Source organism: Bubalus kerabau, chromosome X, assembly GCF_029407905.1.
Source record: "Bubalus kerabau isolate K-KA32 ecotype Philippines breed swamp buffalo chromosome X, PCC_UOA_SB_1v2, whole genome shotgun sequence".
Lineage (NCBI taxonomy): Eukaryota > Metazoa > Chordata > Mammalia > Artiodactyla > Bovidae > Bubalus > Bubalus kerabau.
This window is the reverse complement of record NC_073647.1, coordinates 49,075,959-49,094,976: the sequence shown is the minus strand read 5'-3', so window position 1 is coordinate 49,094,976 and position 19,018 is coordinate 49,075,959. Positions and strand designations below refer to the sequence as shown.

Below are 19,018 nucleotides of genomic sequence, written 5' to 3'. Positions count from 1 at the left end.
AAAGTTTAAGAAGCAGACTTGGAGTGACCAAACCAATGTTTATGTTACTGAATTGACTGCCAAACAAAACTCAACACTTTTTAAAGGAAGACAAGAAAACCCAGACACTCAACAATATAATATTTATGATGTAAAGCCTCCTCCAAATTACTAGAACTGCAAAGAAGCTGGAAACTGTGTCTCATATTAGGTGAAAATCAGAGAACTAAAAATGACAGGGATGATGGAATAAGCAGACAATATTTTTAAAACAGCTCTTACAGTGTTTGACATTTAAAGGAAAACATGTACATATGAGAAGAGAGATAGAAGGTACAGACAAGAACAAAATGGAACTTGTGAAGATACAAATACAATATCTGAAATGAAAAATGCACTGGATGTGCAGAACAATATCTTAGACCTCAGAGAAGTGCTCAGTGAACTGGAAGCACATTTTTAGCACTTTCCTGGGAAGAAGTGAATAGACTCCCAAGGGATCTGCTAAAAACACACATTCCTGGATCTCACATCCGGGGTGGTTAGGAGTCCAAGGCCGTCTCATGAAACACCTCGAAGTCACCTGCTTCTAGCTCAGAGAACATGTATTACCAACCAAGCGGAATACATCAATCTCTGAACCACAGTCTCAAGGATGCACTGTTTCAACACTGAATGTCTATCCTTTTATCAGTTTTGAACCCCTTAGAGAATATGATGAAATTCATTCACCTTCTCTCATCAGAAACATGCATGCGTGCATACGCGCGCATGCACACACACACCCAGACACACACGCACACACTGTTCTGGATGGCCTTCCTTCATTTAATTGCCATGCTTTCCCTCACTGGCCTCACCTAGTAGCATTTCTCAGAGGGACCCTTTCTTCACTCTTCACATCCAAACTGTGTGCATGGCCTGCTGACTGTACTTTCACCTCTCCATGTTACCCTGCTACAGCTGCCCTGGTCCTAGGCCCCCCAGAAATTCATTCTTGACACAGAACTCAATGGTCTTTAAAAACATCAATCCACTCATGTGGCTCCCTCGATTTGCCCTTTCCAAAGGCCCTCTAAACCTTATAATAATATCCACCCCCTTGAAGCTGGCCTGGAGCCTCCTCCTGGACCTAACCCTACACTCCTCTCCCTCTTCAGCTCCACCACTCTGGTTATTTCACACAGTTCCTTCTGCTGTTCCTGAACAGGTCAAATCTCATTCCCACCTTGGGGCCTTTGCCCTCCCTGGTCCTTCTTCTCAATATAGTCTTTCACCAGATTATCTGCATGCCTGTCATTCAGATTTCAGCTTCCCGTTGCTGAAACCATAACTTAATTGTCATCATCTCAGAGCAACCTTCTCTGATCATTCAAGTCCAAGTGGCTGCACATCTCTTTACATCTTAGTTCCAAACACACTACTTTCAATATCTACTATTTCTCTTTCCTGTCTGTTTGAGGATGGGTGTCTGGCCCCCACGCCAATCCCCAGTCCCCTACAGAGGCCTTGTTGTCTTGATTACTGCATTAACCTCTGCTATGTGGCAAAGAAGAGTTGCTCATAGTTGCTGAGTTAATGAATTTCATACATGATTTTAGGGTGCCCTGGACCTAGGTTTAAAACACTAGTCTTGAGAAACATGACTAGCTTTGTGGTTTCATAACAAACCTCATTGCCAGCATTCATTCATCACATATTTATGTACAAGGAACTGGAGTTGTGATGGGGAATCAGACAGACAAGGTCTCAGCAGTCAGGCAAGGTGCGGTCGGAGCCTTTTAACTCAAATACAGCAAATGCTCCACATTTGGTGCATTTGCAAATGCAACACACAGATATGGCAGTGTGTTGTTCAAGAGTAAATTGGGGTGCCAGCTACACATGCCTAACATGAGCTTTTCTCAGCTAATAAAAGAAGCTCTCAAGACTGAGATTACCATAGACAAAAGTTCGAAGTCTGAGCACTTTATTCCTGCACTCGATTCTATTTGCACAATGAAATAAACCTGGCTGGGTTAGAGCAAGCTTCACTTCTGTGACTCCAGAATTCACTCCAATAAAATTGAAGTGGCTTGTCTGGATTGTATCCATTGTTGAAAGACACTGAAATGAACAGAGAAACATCCTGAGTCTCTGAGGCTGTAAAGAGACACCTTTGATTTAAACTGCCTTTCTGGCCAAAGTGATTACTGTCCCTTTGTTTCAGCGGAATTGGCCCCCTGCCCCCTCTGCAGCGGTGAAATCCCAAAGCTATGAAATCATTTCCTCTGCATGTGCACAGGACCGGTCAGCAAGCTGCCTGCATCGCCTGCCTTTCCAACCCGGGCTGAGGGAATGAAACCTCCATCAAGCTGCACTTTGAGCTGTGGGTTTGTATCCTTCACTATCCCTGTCATCTGAGCCAGAGCAGTTTTCAACTCCAGCTGGTCAAGGAACTGCTTGGGCTTCCTCCCCCTTGGACCCCTGGATGGGCTCCATGCTGCCTGCCCTGGCCCGAAGTGTCCAGAGCTCCGGGATCTGGGGCTCAGACTCCAAAATCTGAGTCTGTTCTGATTACTTACACGTGTTGGGCTTCTGAGCTGCTCTCACACGGGCCTTATCTGTCATGCTGCAGGAGGTGCCTTGATTAGAGGGGGACACACAGAAAGATGCTGCCAAGGATCTGTGGGCGACAAGGCCCTGTTCTAGTGGGCAAAGAGTTCAACATTTCTCACCACTACACATAAAGAGAGGTACACAGTTGGAAGGGGAACTCATTTGAGGTGCATGAGAAGTTATGTGCAGAAGAAAGGAACTCTAGGAACCAAGACCCGGCCAATGACCATCAGCTGGTCTCCAACTCGCCCTGGGACTCTGGCCTATGCCCATTCTAGCCCATGTGCTCTGTGATGGCAGGAGCCTCCTCTGTCTCGGTCCCTGAAGTACTTCCAGCATCTTTAATAGTCTTAGTCTACACACACAATCAGTGCATCGTGCTGGACCAGGTGATGGACTCGGGGGATGGCTGGTTGGAAAAGCTTAACAGGAGGAATCCTTGTGTTGGAAGAGATCTTTCTGTTTCTTGCAGTTGTGGTCACCGGAATCTATGTGTTATGATGAAACCACAGTGAAACACACATACATGTCTATACACACAGACGCACGCAAGTCTGAAGTGAAACCTACAGCAGCTCCTGTTTCTTTACAATCTCCTGGGGATGGAGGTTTCTAAATCAGTTGACAAAAAAAAAGATGTTCAATGCAAAAGAAGTCAAGAATGTACAGAAAAGGAAACCTACAAGAAGTGGGGCACATCAAAAGCACAAAATAAGATGCTTGATTTCAATCATTGCATCCAGGGGAACCATACTCAATGGGCTGGTGAAAACACATTTATGCAATGGGCCAGGTACAGCGGAGGCAGAGATGAGCAGGTGCTCAGAATCCCCTGAGTGGAACAAGGGCCAACGAGCTTGCAGTGATGGCATTTCCTTCTAAGTTTGTCAGCTTTTATGTATAATCCTGTGAAGTGGTCAAGGGGCAGCTAATTTTCCAGAAAAAGAAGCTGGTCCTCAGAGAGACAGAGGGTCTTGTTCACAGCCCTCCCTTTCAAGGACATGGCTCTATGTAATCGAAGAGACTGAATTCTAGTTAGTTGAAATTAAAGAAGAGGGAAAATAGAGCCACAGTTGGAGGAGGGTACATGCCTACTTGCATTGGTTGGTGACCCAGGAATGCATCTATTCCAACATGAGGATTCCTCCTGTTAACCCTTCACCAGCTGCTCCTGGTCCCCTGGCACTTCAGCGAGAGGGATTTGGGTGGAACCAGGGTGATGGAGCACGTTACCTCAAGGTCACATGTTAGACTGCTTTCCGCTGACTATCCTGTCATATGGAACTGTCAAAGCCATTTCCCTTGATCTAGCTCTGGAGTGTACTCTTCTCTGGAGTCCAGAAGAGGAAACAGGACTAAGACATGTTCTTCACTGCCTTTTCATTTCTTTCTTCTCCATTTTCATTTCCTTCATTTCCATCTTTCCTCATCCCCGTTCTTCTGACTGGAACAAGTTTCTCTTTGCATTTGTGACTATTGACAGAGACTTAGTAAATGTTAGTGAGTGTTTTCCAAACCTAACAACTGTATCCCTGACTGCTCTGTGTAAGGCCCTGGGAATCTTGGAAATGCTCCCAGACCCCAAGATGAAAGAAAGCTTTTGCTAACAGCTTGGAGGCTTTCAGTAGCTTCCCAAGCCCGGCTCCTTTAAGCCCAGCTCCCAGTTTCTTCCCAGTGGTTTCACCTTGAAAACATTCAGGAAGTTTGGGGTGCGGTTATGTGTTGCAGAAGGTGAACATCATCGAAGAAACAAAGTCCTGGTTAATGTTCTATTTTCTGCTGTGCTTTACTCAAGGGGGCCCCAGTCTCCGCCTTCTACTTCCTCGCCAAGGGGGCCCACAAAAGCCAGGGGACCCGAGGGCGGGGGGTCGGGAATTTCCAGGAGCAGGTTAAGGCTCCTCTCAGCCCTGGCTCAGTGCCACCAGCCCAGGGATTGCTGTGACCCTTCAGCCTGATGGGCCTGTAACCTTCTGCCTGCCACTACACAGAGCCGGGACTTGTCGCAGGCGTGGAATAACTTCCTGTGATTGTCCTGGAGATGGTCTGGCCCACGAGATCCGCTTCCAGGGCTTGTCAACAGAGGCAGAGGAGTTCTGGATCTCTGCCATGTGGATGGAGACACCCCTGCATTTAAGGAGGAAGACAGGGCAGGGCTCTTGCTAGGATGTGAGCTCCTGAAATACATGGGATTGTGGAAAGCATTTGGAACAGTTGAGGTCTAATGTGCAGGAAAATCTCTCTAAAATGTACCCCCCTGGCTCCTGGTGCTGAGAGTGAGCTCAGTCCATCTTGTTGAGTCAGTTGATGAATCTCTAGCTCATTCCACCTGTAATCAAAATAAATTCTGCCTGAATTAAATATTTAAATAAGGACATATTTAAATTTAACTGTTTAAATAAGGACATTTAAATTTAACTGTTTAAATAAAGACATATTTAAATGTAAATAATTGAATAAGGACATATTTAAATTTAAATATTCAAATAAGGATATGATTAAATTTAAATATGTAAATTAGGTTATGTTTAAATTTAAGTGTGTGAATAAGGGTTTGTTTAAATTTAACTATTTAAATAAGGAATTATTTGTATTTAAATATTGAAATAAGGAAATAACAGGACTGAAAAAATAGAGGTGGCCATTGACCTAACACCAGCCTCTGAGAATGCTTTCTAAAAACAGGACATGACAGCCTGAGGCTACAGAGAAAAACCACGCCACACATTCATTCCTCAAAAGTTAAGATGTCGATGCTGTGAACAGGCACGCTGCCCATGACTCAGTTGCCAGGGTGCAGGGGGCAACAGAAAGAGGGTGGTGGGCAGGAGACGGGTGCCAGCTGGTAGGCTGCTAACAGCCCCAGAGGGATAGTTACAGGGCAACTCATGTGCTCAAAACACTGTTCTGGCTGCAGGAAGTTGCCAAATCCACTTCCCAGCCTCTGGTCAGCACAAAACTGTGACTCAAGTTGTTCCACACAGGAACCCAGAGGATGCCACTGTTGACCGAAGGTCCTGTCTAGGCCTAGGAGGAGCTGGGCTCACAGAGGGCACCTGCCTGCAGACTTGTCCCAGGTACCTAGAGAGGAAAGGAATAACCTAGCTTTTAACTGGGTTAAAGACTTGCTGGGCTGAAAGCACATACATCGATAGAAAGAAGAACCCTTTACTGTTCACAGTTCAAGGCCAATCCTCTGGGCCTCCTCCCTGCTGGAACCCAGGGCATTTCTGGAGCCTGGGCACACACGTGCCAATCAGGATGTGGTCACATTTGGGGGTGAAGTGATAAGCAGCGGTCTCAAGCGAGCACCTCAAGCCACTGCCCGATGCCTCTGGCTTCAGTTCTGTTCCCCACAGGGTCCCTCTCTGCTCCTGACATCTGAGAGTCCAGGTGGAGCTCATGCCGCTGTGTAGGATTTTTCACGGGCATCCTTCAGAAATCTTTCTCCTATTTTGTCAAAACTGTACCTTTCCAGGGGTAGATAAGAGGTCTAACTGATCTAAGGTCTATTCCATGAGTTGGTTAGATTTTCCTGCTCTATTTTGGACTTTTAAAAAAAAAACAGTTTTTCTTTCATATTGGGTTTTAGCTGATTAACAATATTGTAATAGATACAGGTGAACAGTTCAAGGACTCAGCCATCCATATACATGTATCCATTCTCCCCCAAACTCCCCTCCCATCCAGGCTGCCACAGAACATTGAGCAGAGTTCCCTGTTCTGTCCAGCAGGTCTTTGTTGGTTCTCCATTTTAAAAATAGCTGTGTGTACATGGATTTTTGGACTCTTTGATGAGTTTCACAGAGGGGAATTATATAAACATGTGTTCAGAAATGTCACTTTCTTCCTCAGAAATCTCTTTGAATGCTCTGGCAGTCACACCAGTCCAAGGCAAAAGAGCACCTTGTTGTTTAAATGTGTATTTGGCTGGTGTCTCATGAGGCTTTATATTATTTCTTATGCATCATAACCCTTTGTAGACCTTTTTTATTTGCCCATTTTCCCACTGCCATGCTGATCTTTCCCTAATGACTGACAAGGATTATTAACAGAAGTCATGGGTATAAACTCATCTGCCTTATACATTTGTATTGTTTTTGAAGCATCAGTGCCTAAAATCGTGCTTGGCATACAGGAGATGCTCAGTAAATATTTGTTGAAGGGCTGAAGAAATGAATGAAGAGAAGTGTTTTATTCTCAAATAGCAAAAAATCTGTCTTTTCCTTTATCATTTTTCTAACATATTTAGACAGGTTTTCCCCACCTCCAGATCAGATTGATATTCGACAACATTCTTTTGTAGAAACTGTATTTCATTGTCTTCCACTTAAATGCAACACATCTGGAATTTGTTTGCCATGTCTCTATGAAGTGAGATTGATCTATATTTTTAAGAATTTGTTATCAAGGTTATGAAGAAGTTTGCATCTTTTCTGTGCCCGAATAGTTTAAAGAGTATGAGAGTGAGCTGTTCTTTAAAGCTCAAAAGTTCTCCAATATTAAAACATTTGAAGTCAAGCATCTGTCTCAGAAGTAATTATCCATTTCTTTCATATTTACTTTATACTATTGACCAGAACAACATTTTAGGGTGTAACACTGTGAAGAGTGGTGCTCCTTTCCGGCAAGGCCATGTGAGAGTTCTCTGCTGTGAAAATTTGGGTGGAGTTAAATTACAGTTTAAACTTCAGTTTAATTTCTAAGTTACACCATGCGCAGGGCCCAAGAGCCCAAACCAAGGATTTCTTGTCAGCCCTGAAAGCCACAATGTAACAGACTTGCTTCTTGTGAAATAGGAACTAGTGGTGATGAACCGAAACAGCCACTGAAAAGGAGGCCTGAGACAGGACGACCAAGCAGCCCACAAGAAAACCTAGCTGGGGTGTAGCTCTAAGGTAGGCATGGTTCTGACGTGGAAAGAAGGCGGAGGAAACTGAGTTACCAGTGCTGTGGAATGCATCGTGAGACTCTTGACTGGAGGGAGACAGACAAGAACACAGGGAGCTCCATGCCAGAAGGAAACGGACTTTGATCCCTGACAGGAAACAGAAGATTATAAAAAAAGTATTTTTCGCCATTTTCTTTTTATGTTGAACTAGTACAGGAATATCATTGCCAAATGTCAAACAAGCCAGCATCATCTGCTTCGGCTCTGTCCCTACAGTCAACTGTCAATCGGCTGCCAGACTGATCGTTACAACGCACGTCCAATCACATGGTTTCTATGCTCGGAACCCACATAAGGTCTTCCTTCCTCACTGAGAGGAAAAGTCCCAGGCCTCTTCTTAGATCCTCTAAGACCTGACACCAGCCCCCCACCCTCTCCCATCACCTGTCTAACCCCAACTGCTCTTTGCTCACTCCCTGGGTTCCAGCCCAGCTCATTGCTCCTGGAACATTCCAGGTGTGTTCCTGTTGGAGGGTCTCTGTGTTGAGTCCTTCGTCTCCTGTGTAAGCAGTGGGGCATTTGAATTCCCTGATCCTTGTGGATGCCTAAAGTCGAAGCCAAAAGGTGTCTAGTGGCCAAGAGCAATCCCTCAAACAGGACCTGCAGGCGTTAAGTCACAAAAAGACAAGCAGATATGATTCCCTTCCATGTGGAAGTAGACGAATACTGCCTCCAAAGGCCAGGAGCTCTGTTGAGATTTGGGATGGATTCATGATACGAGGCTCTCAGAAAATAAAGACGTATGTGAGTGTTGACCTGTTACTATCGAGAGCTAGGTGGTCCATAATCAGGGAGGTGAATCAGAAGCCAGCTTTGAATGAAAAAAAAAAAAAAAAAACAAAACAACAACAAGGGGTGACAATAGCCTGATTTCTCCACTCTCGCTCCAGGTTCTGAGCACGTGGGAACTTCTAACTGGAGAAGGACCTGTGCAGAGAGAGTTAGCTGGGCTTTTCCTTTGAAGACATCATCCAAGCAGCTCATCAACAGTGACAAGCCAAACTCCTCGAAAGGCCCCTCTGGGCCTTATTCTGATATCATTTTGCCACTTGGCCATATCTCCTTCTCTGTTAGGCCCAGGTCTGGAGGTGGGTGTCACTTGATTCTTGCAAATCTCTGAAATGTTTCCCTCTTTGTTGCTTTCAGCAACCAGGTCTTCCATCTCCCCATCCTCTTCCCTCTCAGGTCCTGACACATTCCCTGCGACTCTGTGACTCCAAGTGGTGGTGCTCAGTTGTGTCCAACTCTTTGTGACACCCTGTGCTATAGCCTACCTGGCTCCTCGATCCATGAGATTCTTCAGGCAAGAATCCTGGCATGGGTTGCCATTTCCTCCTTCAGGGGGATTTTCCCCACCCAGGGACCGAACCCACGTACCCCACACTGGCGTGTGGATTTTTTTGCCACTGAGTCCACCTGGGAAGCTCTCAAACTCAAAGACCTGCCCCCAAACTAAGGTCTGTGGTCCCACGCTCCCTCCTGCATGGCCTCTATGATGTAATCAGGACTACAAAGATCTGGACAGATTGGCCTGAAGGCTCCACAGTGATCAGAAAGGGGAAATTCACCAGGAAGAAAGGAAAGGCCCAGTCCCTAGGCCTTGACAAAGCAAAACATCAACAGCACACGTAGAGGCTAGAAGAGAGAGAGAGAGCTCAGCAAAAGCACAGAGGAAAATGTGGTTCCCTCGACAGGAAGCCGGCATGAGTCAGCAGTGTGGTGGCCGCCAGTCCTGAACCAGGGGGACCTGCAGTCTCCAGCAGGGGAAGGGGCGCCTGGCTCCTCTCGGCCTGAGGCTTTGATTCCAGGAGCACACTCTGTCCTGGGAGCAGCTCAGAGGAGGCGGGTCTGTGGCCCAAGAATATGGAAGGATCAGCAGCATCCACCAGCCATACTCAAATGCCTGAGAGGAACCCAAGTCAGTGAGAGCAAGTGTGTGTTCCACGTAATCTCACCAGGTAACAACAGTGGGCAGACTGTCCAGTTGGAGCTGTCACACACCTCTTTGGGAAGAGTGTTATGTAACCAGTTTCCTGTTGGTAAAGTGTCCAAACAACACGTGATCGCTCAAAAAATGTGGCCAGTGTGTCATGAGATCACCGCTGATACACTTGCCAATCACTGAAGTTTACAGAACTGCACTGTGGCCTGGCCTGCCGACCGCCCTGCTCAACAACCTGTCTCTCCTGAATGTTTTCATTAAGCAGTTGACACCTGACATTGGTTATTTCTCTAGAATCATTCGCATGTTCTTACTTTCTGCTGCACTCCTACAAATAGCCTTTCTGTTCTAGTTTCCCTTCCAGCTGGTCTCCCCTGCCAGTTCAACCTCAAGATCACTGCTGCAGACCCCAACGCAATCTGTGAGCCCCCTAATTAAATCCTCATCGAGTAATAGTTCCCTGAACCCAATGTGCCCAGTACTCCAATGCAGGTGTCTGCTTCTCAATGTGCAAAAAGCTGACCAACTCCAAGACTTAAATCGTTGGGCGAAGCAGGTCTGGGAAACTCAACTCTCTTCTAGCTTGTGTGTATGGGTTGAGATCCCCCAGAACCAACCTGAGTCTAATGCTGCAAGGTGTCCAGGGATTCCAGCAGGTCTTCTATGTGAAATCACGACCACATTTAGGAGAGACTGGACCCAGAGCATTGGAATGGGACACTTGACAGTGTTGAGCTGCTTCTAACTGCTCTGATCTCCCCAGTGCCACTGGAAGGGCCGCCAAGAAGTCAAGAGTCCTCAAGAAAGAAGGTTCCAGTCACCTCACCAGGCAAAAACACCTTTATCAGCTAAAGAAAGAAAGTGAAGTCACTCAGTCGTGTCCAACTCTTAGTGACCGCATGGACTGTAGCCCACCAGGCTCCTCCATCCATGGAATTTTCTAGGCAAGAGTACTGGAGTGGGTGGCCATTTCCTTCTCCAGGGGATCTTCCCAACCCAGGGATCCAACCCAGGTCTCCCGCATTGCAGGAAGATGCTTTACCGTCTGAGCCACCAGGGAAGCCCAGCTAAGGCATGGTCTTTCTCCTTTCTTCTCCCTACTATTTTCTGTAGGGTTTGCTGGTGGTGGTGAACTCCAGCTCAGTGGCCTCACTCAGCCTGTCAGATACCCACTCTCTTTGACATGAGAGGGAAGGAGCAGGTAGGCAGTAGTGACAGTGGGTTTCTCACTAGAACTAGCTCTGAGTTGTGGTTTGGGGTGTTTTTTCCTGGCTGTTTAACCTCAAAACTGGTTATCCAGCCCTCTCAGCATGTCTGTCAGAGACCCAATATCATTCTGATAAGCTCTTTTTCTGCTGAAATCAGTCAGGATCAGCTTCTGGTGCTTGCAAAGTAAAACCTTGACTGGTACCACATCTACAAGGAGTATGTGGTCCATCCAAGTTTCCTCATTTCTAAAATGCACTGAAATTGAATGAAGGAATAATAAATAAAAAAGGAGAAATTACAGAGCTATAAAAATTAAAAAGTAGAACTAATAGTAAGCAAAACACTGATTCAGTGCTAAAACAAAACTCGATAAAACAGAACACACCAAGTAACCTAACCAACAGGGGAAAAGCGAACAGAGCCCAAACTCACAATGACAAGAAAGCAATATCTCTGGGAAGAGGAAAAACAAATTGTAAAAATCATAAGAACATTGTATAAAATTATATGTGATGAATTTGATGGCCAGAATGAAACAGATACTTTTCCAGGAAGAGTATAATTTACATAACTGACTCAGGGAAAGATAGACTAAACAAATCAATTTCCATAAAAGAAACAGAGTTGACAAAGATCTAAACACACCAAAAAAGCACCAGATATAGCTTAGAGGGGGATTCTGCCAAAATTGTAAAGGGCTGTTAATTCCAACTCTACTTAAAATATTCTAGAATATGGCAAACTTCCAAATTTTTTTATGAGCCAAGTATAACATGTATGCCAAAATCTGCTAAATATTGTACAGAAATAAATAAAGCCAAATTTAAAGCCAAAGACCAGTCTCTCTCATGAATATTGATACAAATATACAATATAAAACATTTGGTTGGCCAAAAAGTTTGTTTGGGTTTCAAACCCTGAGTGAACTTTTTGGCCAAACCAATATTAGTATGAATAATCCAACAACACAATAAAATTATACCTCGTCCAGCTGGTACTTTTTCCAGAAATGTAAAAGTGGTTTAATATTAGATGATCTATTAATAGAATTCATTGCTTTGCTAGATTTAATGAAAAAGTCATGTGACCATCACTAGAAAAACTGAAAAACTTCTTAATAAAATCCAAAAATGACTTTTGATGGAAAAAAACTGATTAATACAGGAATTGTGGAATATTTCACAGGAAGAAAATATATTCTCCTAGCCCAAAAGTCAATACATTCCTTTTTTAACAAACAGCTTTATTGAAGTATAATTGACACACAAAAAACTGTACATAACGTGTACAATTTGATGAACTTGGCATATGTAGACACCTGTGAAACCATCACCACAAAGTAATCGATCCATTACCTCCCAAAGTTTCCCTGTGTTCCTTTGTGTGTGTGTGAATGTGTGTGCACTAAGAACACGTACATGAGATCTAACCTTCTCACAACTTTCAAGTGCATAATACAGTATTGTTGGCTATAGCCATTATGCTGTACAGTCAATCTCTAGAAACAATTTATCTTGTATAATTGAGACTTTATACTCTGGTGATTCAGACGGTAAAGAATCTGCCTGCAATGCAGGAGACCTGGGTTTGATCCCTGGGTCAATAAGATCCCCTGGAGAAGGGCATGGCAACCCACTCCAGTATTTTTGCCTGGAGAATTCCATGGACAGAGGAGCCTGGCAGGCTACAGTATGTGGGGTCATAAAGAGTCAGACACAACTAACACTTTATACCAAAAGGGGCCAGCAATCCCACTTCTGGATATATGCTCAAAAGAATTCAAATCAGGATCTCAAAGAGATATCTGTGCTTCCATGTTCATCAGAACATTGTTTATAATAGCCAAGACACAGAAACAATCTAAGTATATTCACTGATGGATGCATGGCTAAAGAAAATGTGTTATGTCCATAAAATGGAATATTACTCAGCCATTAAAAAGTAAGGAATCTTGCCATCTGTGACAACATGGATAAACCTGGAGGACATTATGCTAAATGAGATAAGTCAAGCACAGAAGAACAAATACTGCATGATTCCACTTTTAAGAAAAGGTCCCTAAAATAGTCAAACTCTTAGATGCAGAGAGTATGATGGTGGCCCCCAGGGAACAGGGGTAAAAGGAAATGAGGATTTGTTGTTCAATTGGTATAAAGTTCCAGTATCTTTCTTAATAGAAAAACACTGATCTTGACTTGCTTGTTTTTTTTTGTTTTTTTTTTGTTTTTTTGGCTGCACTGTAGATCAAAATAGGCTTGCCCATTGTCAATACTACTTTTTCACATTGGGGTGTTACCCAACACATTTGGACAAAAGGGAAAAAAATGAGATACATAAGAATTGAAAACAGAAGTGGTAAAATTCTGTTTTGGATGACATGACTGTCTACATAGGACATCCCCAAAGAAAAATCAACTGAAAAACTACTACAAAAAAATAAGATAAATCAAAGGTAAGAGGATAGAATATTAATATGTTGAAATTATATTGGACCAAATTCTGTGCATTTCCAGCTGAACTTGGCCCCACCTGCCTTCCAGGCCTGGCTGCTCGCTTTATGCGGAGCTGTGGCCTGTGCTGAGAGTCCTTCCCCACCGTGCCCAGGTCTGACCCAATGAACCCTCAAATAGTCCAGAGCCTTCCACCATTCCTGGATTCAGATTAGACACCAGGCCACAAAACATTCGCTTTCCCAGTGGTTGCCCAGAAAGACACTGAGAGACAGGCGCCATAACCAAACTGGGAGATACATTCATCTCCCTTCTTTGTTGCAAAAGACCGTCTCAAAGACAAACTGATTCTATAGAGCCTGTCCAAGTTCATCCAACTGACCCAACCAGTGGGTGTGTTTTCTCATGAAACTGCAGCCAATTCAGTAACACACTATTTTGTATTTTATTTCCTTCCTTTCCTATTTCCATCACTCTCACCACACAGAGATTACAACCCCAACAGAGCCTTGGCAAATAAGCTTTGGCTCAAGTTGTGTTTTCTAAGGAATGCAGGTGAAGATAGAATCTAATAGCCCTACAGATACAAACAACAGTGAGTAGACATAATGGAGAAAGCCCCGTCTACAGTAACAACAAAGGTGAAAAAAACAACACACACAGAAACCCCAAATAGACAGAAGACTAATAAGAAGTGTGCAAAGACCTATGTGAGAAAAACCTGGAAATACTCTTCTAAGACATAAAAGCTGACTTGAACAACTGGAAAGACATATTTTTTTCTTGGATGTAAAGGCTCAACACCATAATGTCAGTTCTCTCTAAGTTAATTTAAAAATCTAAAATAACCCTCCTTTCCAATAATAACAGATTTTCTTTTGAAAGTAAGCAAGCCAATTCTCAAGTTCATGTGGCAAAATAAAATCAAAACTAGCCAAACTAACTCTAAAAACTCCAACAACAACAAAAAAAACCCACCAACAATAAAGGGGGACTAGCCATATCAGTGGAGGCTTTCCTGGTGGCTCAGTGGTAAAGAATCTGCCTGCAATGCAGGAGACCTGGGTTCTATCCCTGGGTGGGGAAGATCCCCTGGAGGAGGGCAAGGCAACCCACTCTAGTCATCTTGCTTAGAGTCCCATGGACAGAGGAGCTTGGCGGGTTGCAATCCATGGGGTCACAAAGAGTCAGATATGACTAAGCAGCAGCAGCCATATCAGTATTCAAGTCAATTGTAAAACCTCTCTAATGAAAAGAGCATAATAATGACACATGAGTTGACAGAGATACAATAGAAGATAACAGAAAATCCAGAAATTGAACCAGAATGAAATATAGGAATTTCATCTATGATAAGGAAGGGCAGTATTTGACATCAGTAGGGATACAGACAAATTTTTTAAATAATTTTGTGTTGGCAAAATTGTACAGCGACTTGGAAAACAATAACATCAGATTCGTTTTTTACATCTGCACCAAGGTAAATTCCAAAAGGATCCTGAATCGAAATATAAAAAATAAAACACAAACCAGGGCTCCTGTCTGCTTCTGCTCAGCAGCTCAGACCCAGCACCTAAGTGTCCCAAACACTGAGCTGATGACATTCCTGGGGAAGAAGGGCTGTGGGCCTTGCCAGAAGGAGGAGAAATGTACGAACTCACTGCCCCAGCACAAGGCCATGCCCAGTACAGGGGCGATCACCCCTGCTGGGCAAGCAAGTCGGAGCCCCAGGCTTTGGCAGGAGGGAGCCGAGGGTCACACTTTCAAGTCAATCCAGGTGATGCAAATCCCACCCTTGGCCACCTGCCAGCATCATCATTCCCCCAAGGCTGATGCCTAACCTTACCTGCAAGTACCTGCGTCTCCCCCGTAGACCCCAATGCCTCAATAAACCCAAACACTCAGGGGGGAATGATCAAATAAAACAAAATACAAACAAAAACAAAACTATACAAGCACCAGAAGCAGAGTCAAAATACAAGTGACAAACCGGGGAAAAGTATACACATCTCTTCTCCCAAAGGACTAATCATCTCCCAGAAATTGCAGCTAAAAGACCAACAGGGAGAAGGCACACACATGTCAAGACATGTTCAATTTCCCTCCACGTAAAAGAACTGCCAATTCAAATGACACTGAAACACCATTTCTCACCTATCAGATGGCAAAAAATGTCCAAGTTTAACATCACATGCTGTTGGCCAAGCAGTATTGACACTGCTGGAAGGAATGCAAAATGGAACATTCGTTAATATCTATGGATTCTAGATTCACAGGCCCAGCAATCCCAGCTCTGGAAATCATCCAGGTGTACCTGCACAAAAAGGAAAGCATCACCTGGACATTGTTACTAGTTATGGCCATGGTTGTACACATCAAGAGGGGAAACAACTCAGGGGTCCAAAATAGGGAAGTGGTTGAATAAACGTGGTATGACCACACATCAAGATGCTACACAGCCGTCAAAAGTAATGAAGATCTCTCATCACTGACATGGACAGAATCCTAGAGTAACATTTTTTTTGAGAATTTTCAAGATTGACTCTCTTCCCAACTTTCAAATCCACATTTCAGTATTACTGGCTACAGTTGCCATGCTGTATATTAATATCCTCAGATCTACTTATTTTATAACTATAAGTCTGTACCTTTGGAGCACCTTCACCCACGTCACCCATCCACCCCCCTTCCCCTGCCTCTGGCAACCACCAAGCTGTTCTCTGTATCTCTGAGTTAAATTTTGAAGAGTTTACATAAAATTGAGATCACCTGGTATTTATCTTTCTCTGTCAGACTTAATTCACTTCGTATAATGCCCTCAAGTTCCATCCATGTTGTTTCCAATGGCAAGATGTCCTTATTTTGGATGGCTGAATAATATCCCACTGTATATATATGTGTAGATAAAGATGGGTCTTTACCTCCCTGGAGAATGAAATGGCAATCCACTCCAGTGTTCTTGCCTGGAGAATCCCATGGACAGAGGAGCCTGGCTGGCTACAGTCCATGGGGTCACAGAGTCGGACACGACTGAGCAACCAACACTTCTTTATCTATTCATATGCTGATGGGTACTTAGGTGGCTTACCTTACCTATTATAAATAATGATTCAGTGGATATGGGGGTGCACATACCTTTGTGAGTCAGTGATTTTGTTTCCTTTGGATAAATACCCAGAGATGGAGTTGGTAGATCATATGGTAGCTCTGTTTTTATTTTTTGAGGAACATCCGTACTGTTTTTCATAGTATATGTGCCAATTTACAGTCCCACCAACAGTGTAGGAGGGTTCCCTTTTCTCCAACATCTTTGCCAGCATTTGTTAACTCTTATCTTTCTAACAGCCATTCTGATAGGTGTGAGGGGCTAGCTCACCTGTGCTTTTGGTTTGCATTTCCCTGACAATCAGTGGTTGAGCCTATTTTCATGTGCCTGTTAGCCATCCATTTGTCTTCTTAAATGAATAGACAACGTAGAATGGAATATAGACTAAGGTACCTTTTGTGCAAGAAAGGGGAAAATAAGGAGCTATGTACATATGTCCTTGTATTTATATAAAGAAATATTGGACAGGTGAAGGAACAAACTAAGAAAAAAATGGTTACTTGAGGGCTAAAGGCAATTAAGATGGATGATGACAGAGGGGAGAGTGAGATTTCTCCATGTATGTCTTAAATATATATATTTTTTAATTTTTGAAATATGTAGACATAATATCTATTCACAGACACAGAAAAGAAACATGGTTACCAAAGGGGAAAGTGGGGGATAAATTAAGAGTTGGGAATTAGACACACACTAATATGAATAAAACAGATAAATAGCAAGGTCCTACTCTGTAGCATCGGGAACTATATTCCATATCTTGCAATAACCTATCATGGAAAAACTCTATAGCTGTATAGCTGAAAGTAACACAATACTGTAAATCAACTACAGTTAAATTTTAAATTTAAAAGAGCAGTCACAAAACTAACTTGGCTCATGGATTCAAGAGGATGAAACAACAGCTTAGCTTGCACTGAAAGACTTACCTAAAAACAGGCTCAGCTTCTGTTAGTCATTTAAGAAACATGAACAGAGTACTACTTGCTCTGGCCATGTAAGAACTGAGTTATTGCCTTGTTTGTGCTAGTAGCCTGCTTTTTTATGTCGCTGTGTTACAAATGTTACGGTGTGGACTTCTGGAGGACAGGGAGCAAGTCTTTTTTTCTCGATGACACAGGGCCTAGTTCAGAGTTCGTGCTCAATTAAAAGAAAGAAGGAATGAATACTCCCTATAAGATCTGAACCAACAGCGGCTGAGTGATAGCGTCGCGTTGCCTCGCGGCCCTGACGCATGATCGCCACCTAGTGGCCACAGGAGATTCCTGCAGAGCTTAGAGAGAGAAACAACTTCGGCGTGTGTTCCGGAGATGGCTTTCAACCAAAAAGCATCAAAGCCTGTCTAAACGACTATGTCCCTCATTAGAAAATATTACCCTTTCTGATCTTGGAGTGTTGGGAGGATGCCACTGAGGCAGTCTCGCGTCCTAAGTCTCCTCCACCACCACCCAAGCACACGCCCCACACACTAACCTGTGCAAAGTCCACACCTGCCACACCTCCACTGGACCTCCCGAGAAGGAAACACATGTGATAACAGGTGTAGACACTCATGGCTTTCCCCAAGTGGACGAGCGGCTAATCAACTTTCCTAAGCCAGTCTCGTCAGGACAAGATATACACCAGTCCTAGCCAACAACCTTCCACGAACTTTGGTCTGCAGGTTCGCCAGCTTCCTGCAGCGTCGGACACTCTCCAGTAAAGTTTTAAAATGGCTCGTATGTCGAAGGGCAGAGAGGAAACCTGCCTCGAGCTGGCTTTGCAAGGCCGGGTCTGTCGTAGACCATCACCACCTCCCCACCTTTGAACGTCAGTGAGTTTTCCAAGCAGCTGCACCCTTAGCAAAGCTGTTGAGTGCTTCAGAGCCCGAGAAATATTGGACCTCGTGTTTAGGGACTGGTGGACCCCAAAAGAATGATGAAGGTAAACACTGGTCGTAAATCAGGGGGAAAAAATCTATGGCTGTAATGAGAAAATGCCTCTAAGAGACGGACACGAGTCCACTCCAGGCTCAGCGGAGAAAGGGTCTGAGCAAGTGTACTTTGCAAAGACCTTGTCCTGCTGACGCGGCTGGAGAGAAGAAATTTCGAGCCGGGGGTCGTCCATTTAAGATGGTGATGGGATGCGTAGGAAGGGGAGGTCTCCAGAGCTCCCCGTGTCTCCTCCTATCGAAAGCCCGTGGTACCCATAGGTACCAGCAAAGAGGGGCGTCCGAAGAATGAGCTAAGAAGGAACAGCCTGGGGAAGACCGCAAGGGCGGCGGTGTCCGATGACAGTTACGCGGAAGGATGGGGCTCGCGGCCCATCGCCGCCGCGGCCCCGGAGACCGGGACGCTCTTTCGGGAGGTCCCGCACCGAGACCGGGGTCGGCGCTCGCCTCTTCGACGTGCGATCTCGCTTTGCCGGCTGCCTGCCTTGCCCGCCGCCGGAGCGTCGGGGGTGGGGAGGATCCCGGGGATCCCCCGCGGGCGGAAGGGCCCCGGGACCCCCCGAGGGCGCGGGGCGACTCCCCCTACTCACGTAGCGCTGCAGTTTCCTCTCGGGGGGCGACTTGACCAGCCAACCCATGCAGACGGTGTCTCCCGCGCTCATGGTGCCTGCCTTCCCTCTGGCTCGGCCAGCGCCCGCGGCGGAGGAAGTCGGTGGGGTTGCCGGCGGGGCGGGCCCAGCGCCTCCCGCCCGATCGCCGGCCGAGAGCCACCACCCCCGCGGCGGCCCCGCGACCCTCGGCCCGGGGGCGGGCGGGCGCCACCCCTCGGCTCCAGGCAGCCCAGCCCGGCGGGCCA

At 45.0% G+C, this 19,018-nt stretch overlaps 1 protein-coding gene across 1 annotated transcript in view; it reads right to left on the bottom strand.

Moving 5' to 3' along the window:
* The window catches only part of GAB3 (GRB2 associated binding protein 3), a 91,029-nt gene extending 72,011 nt beyond the window's left edge, over positions 1–19,018 (bottom strand). Inside the window, exon 1 of the mRNA XM_055564099.1 lies at positions 18,753–19,018. Coding sequence (XP_055420074.1) covers positions 18,753–18,824 — 72 coding nt within the window. The 5' untranslated portion in view covers positions 18,825–19,018. The remainder of the gene's footprint in view (positions 1–18,752) is intronic.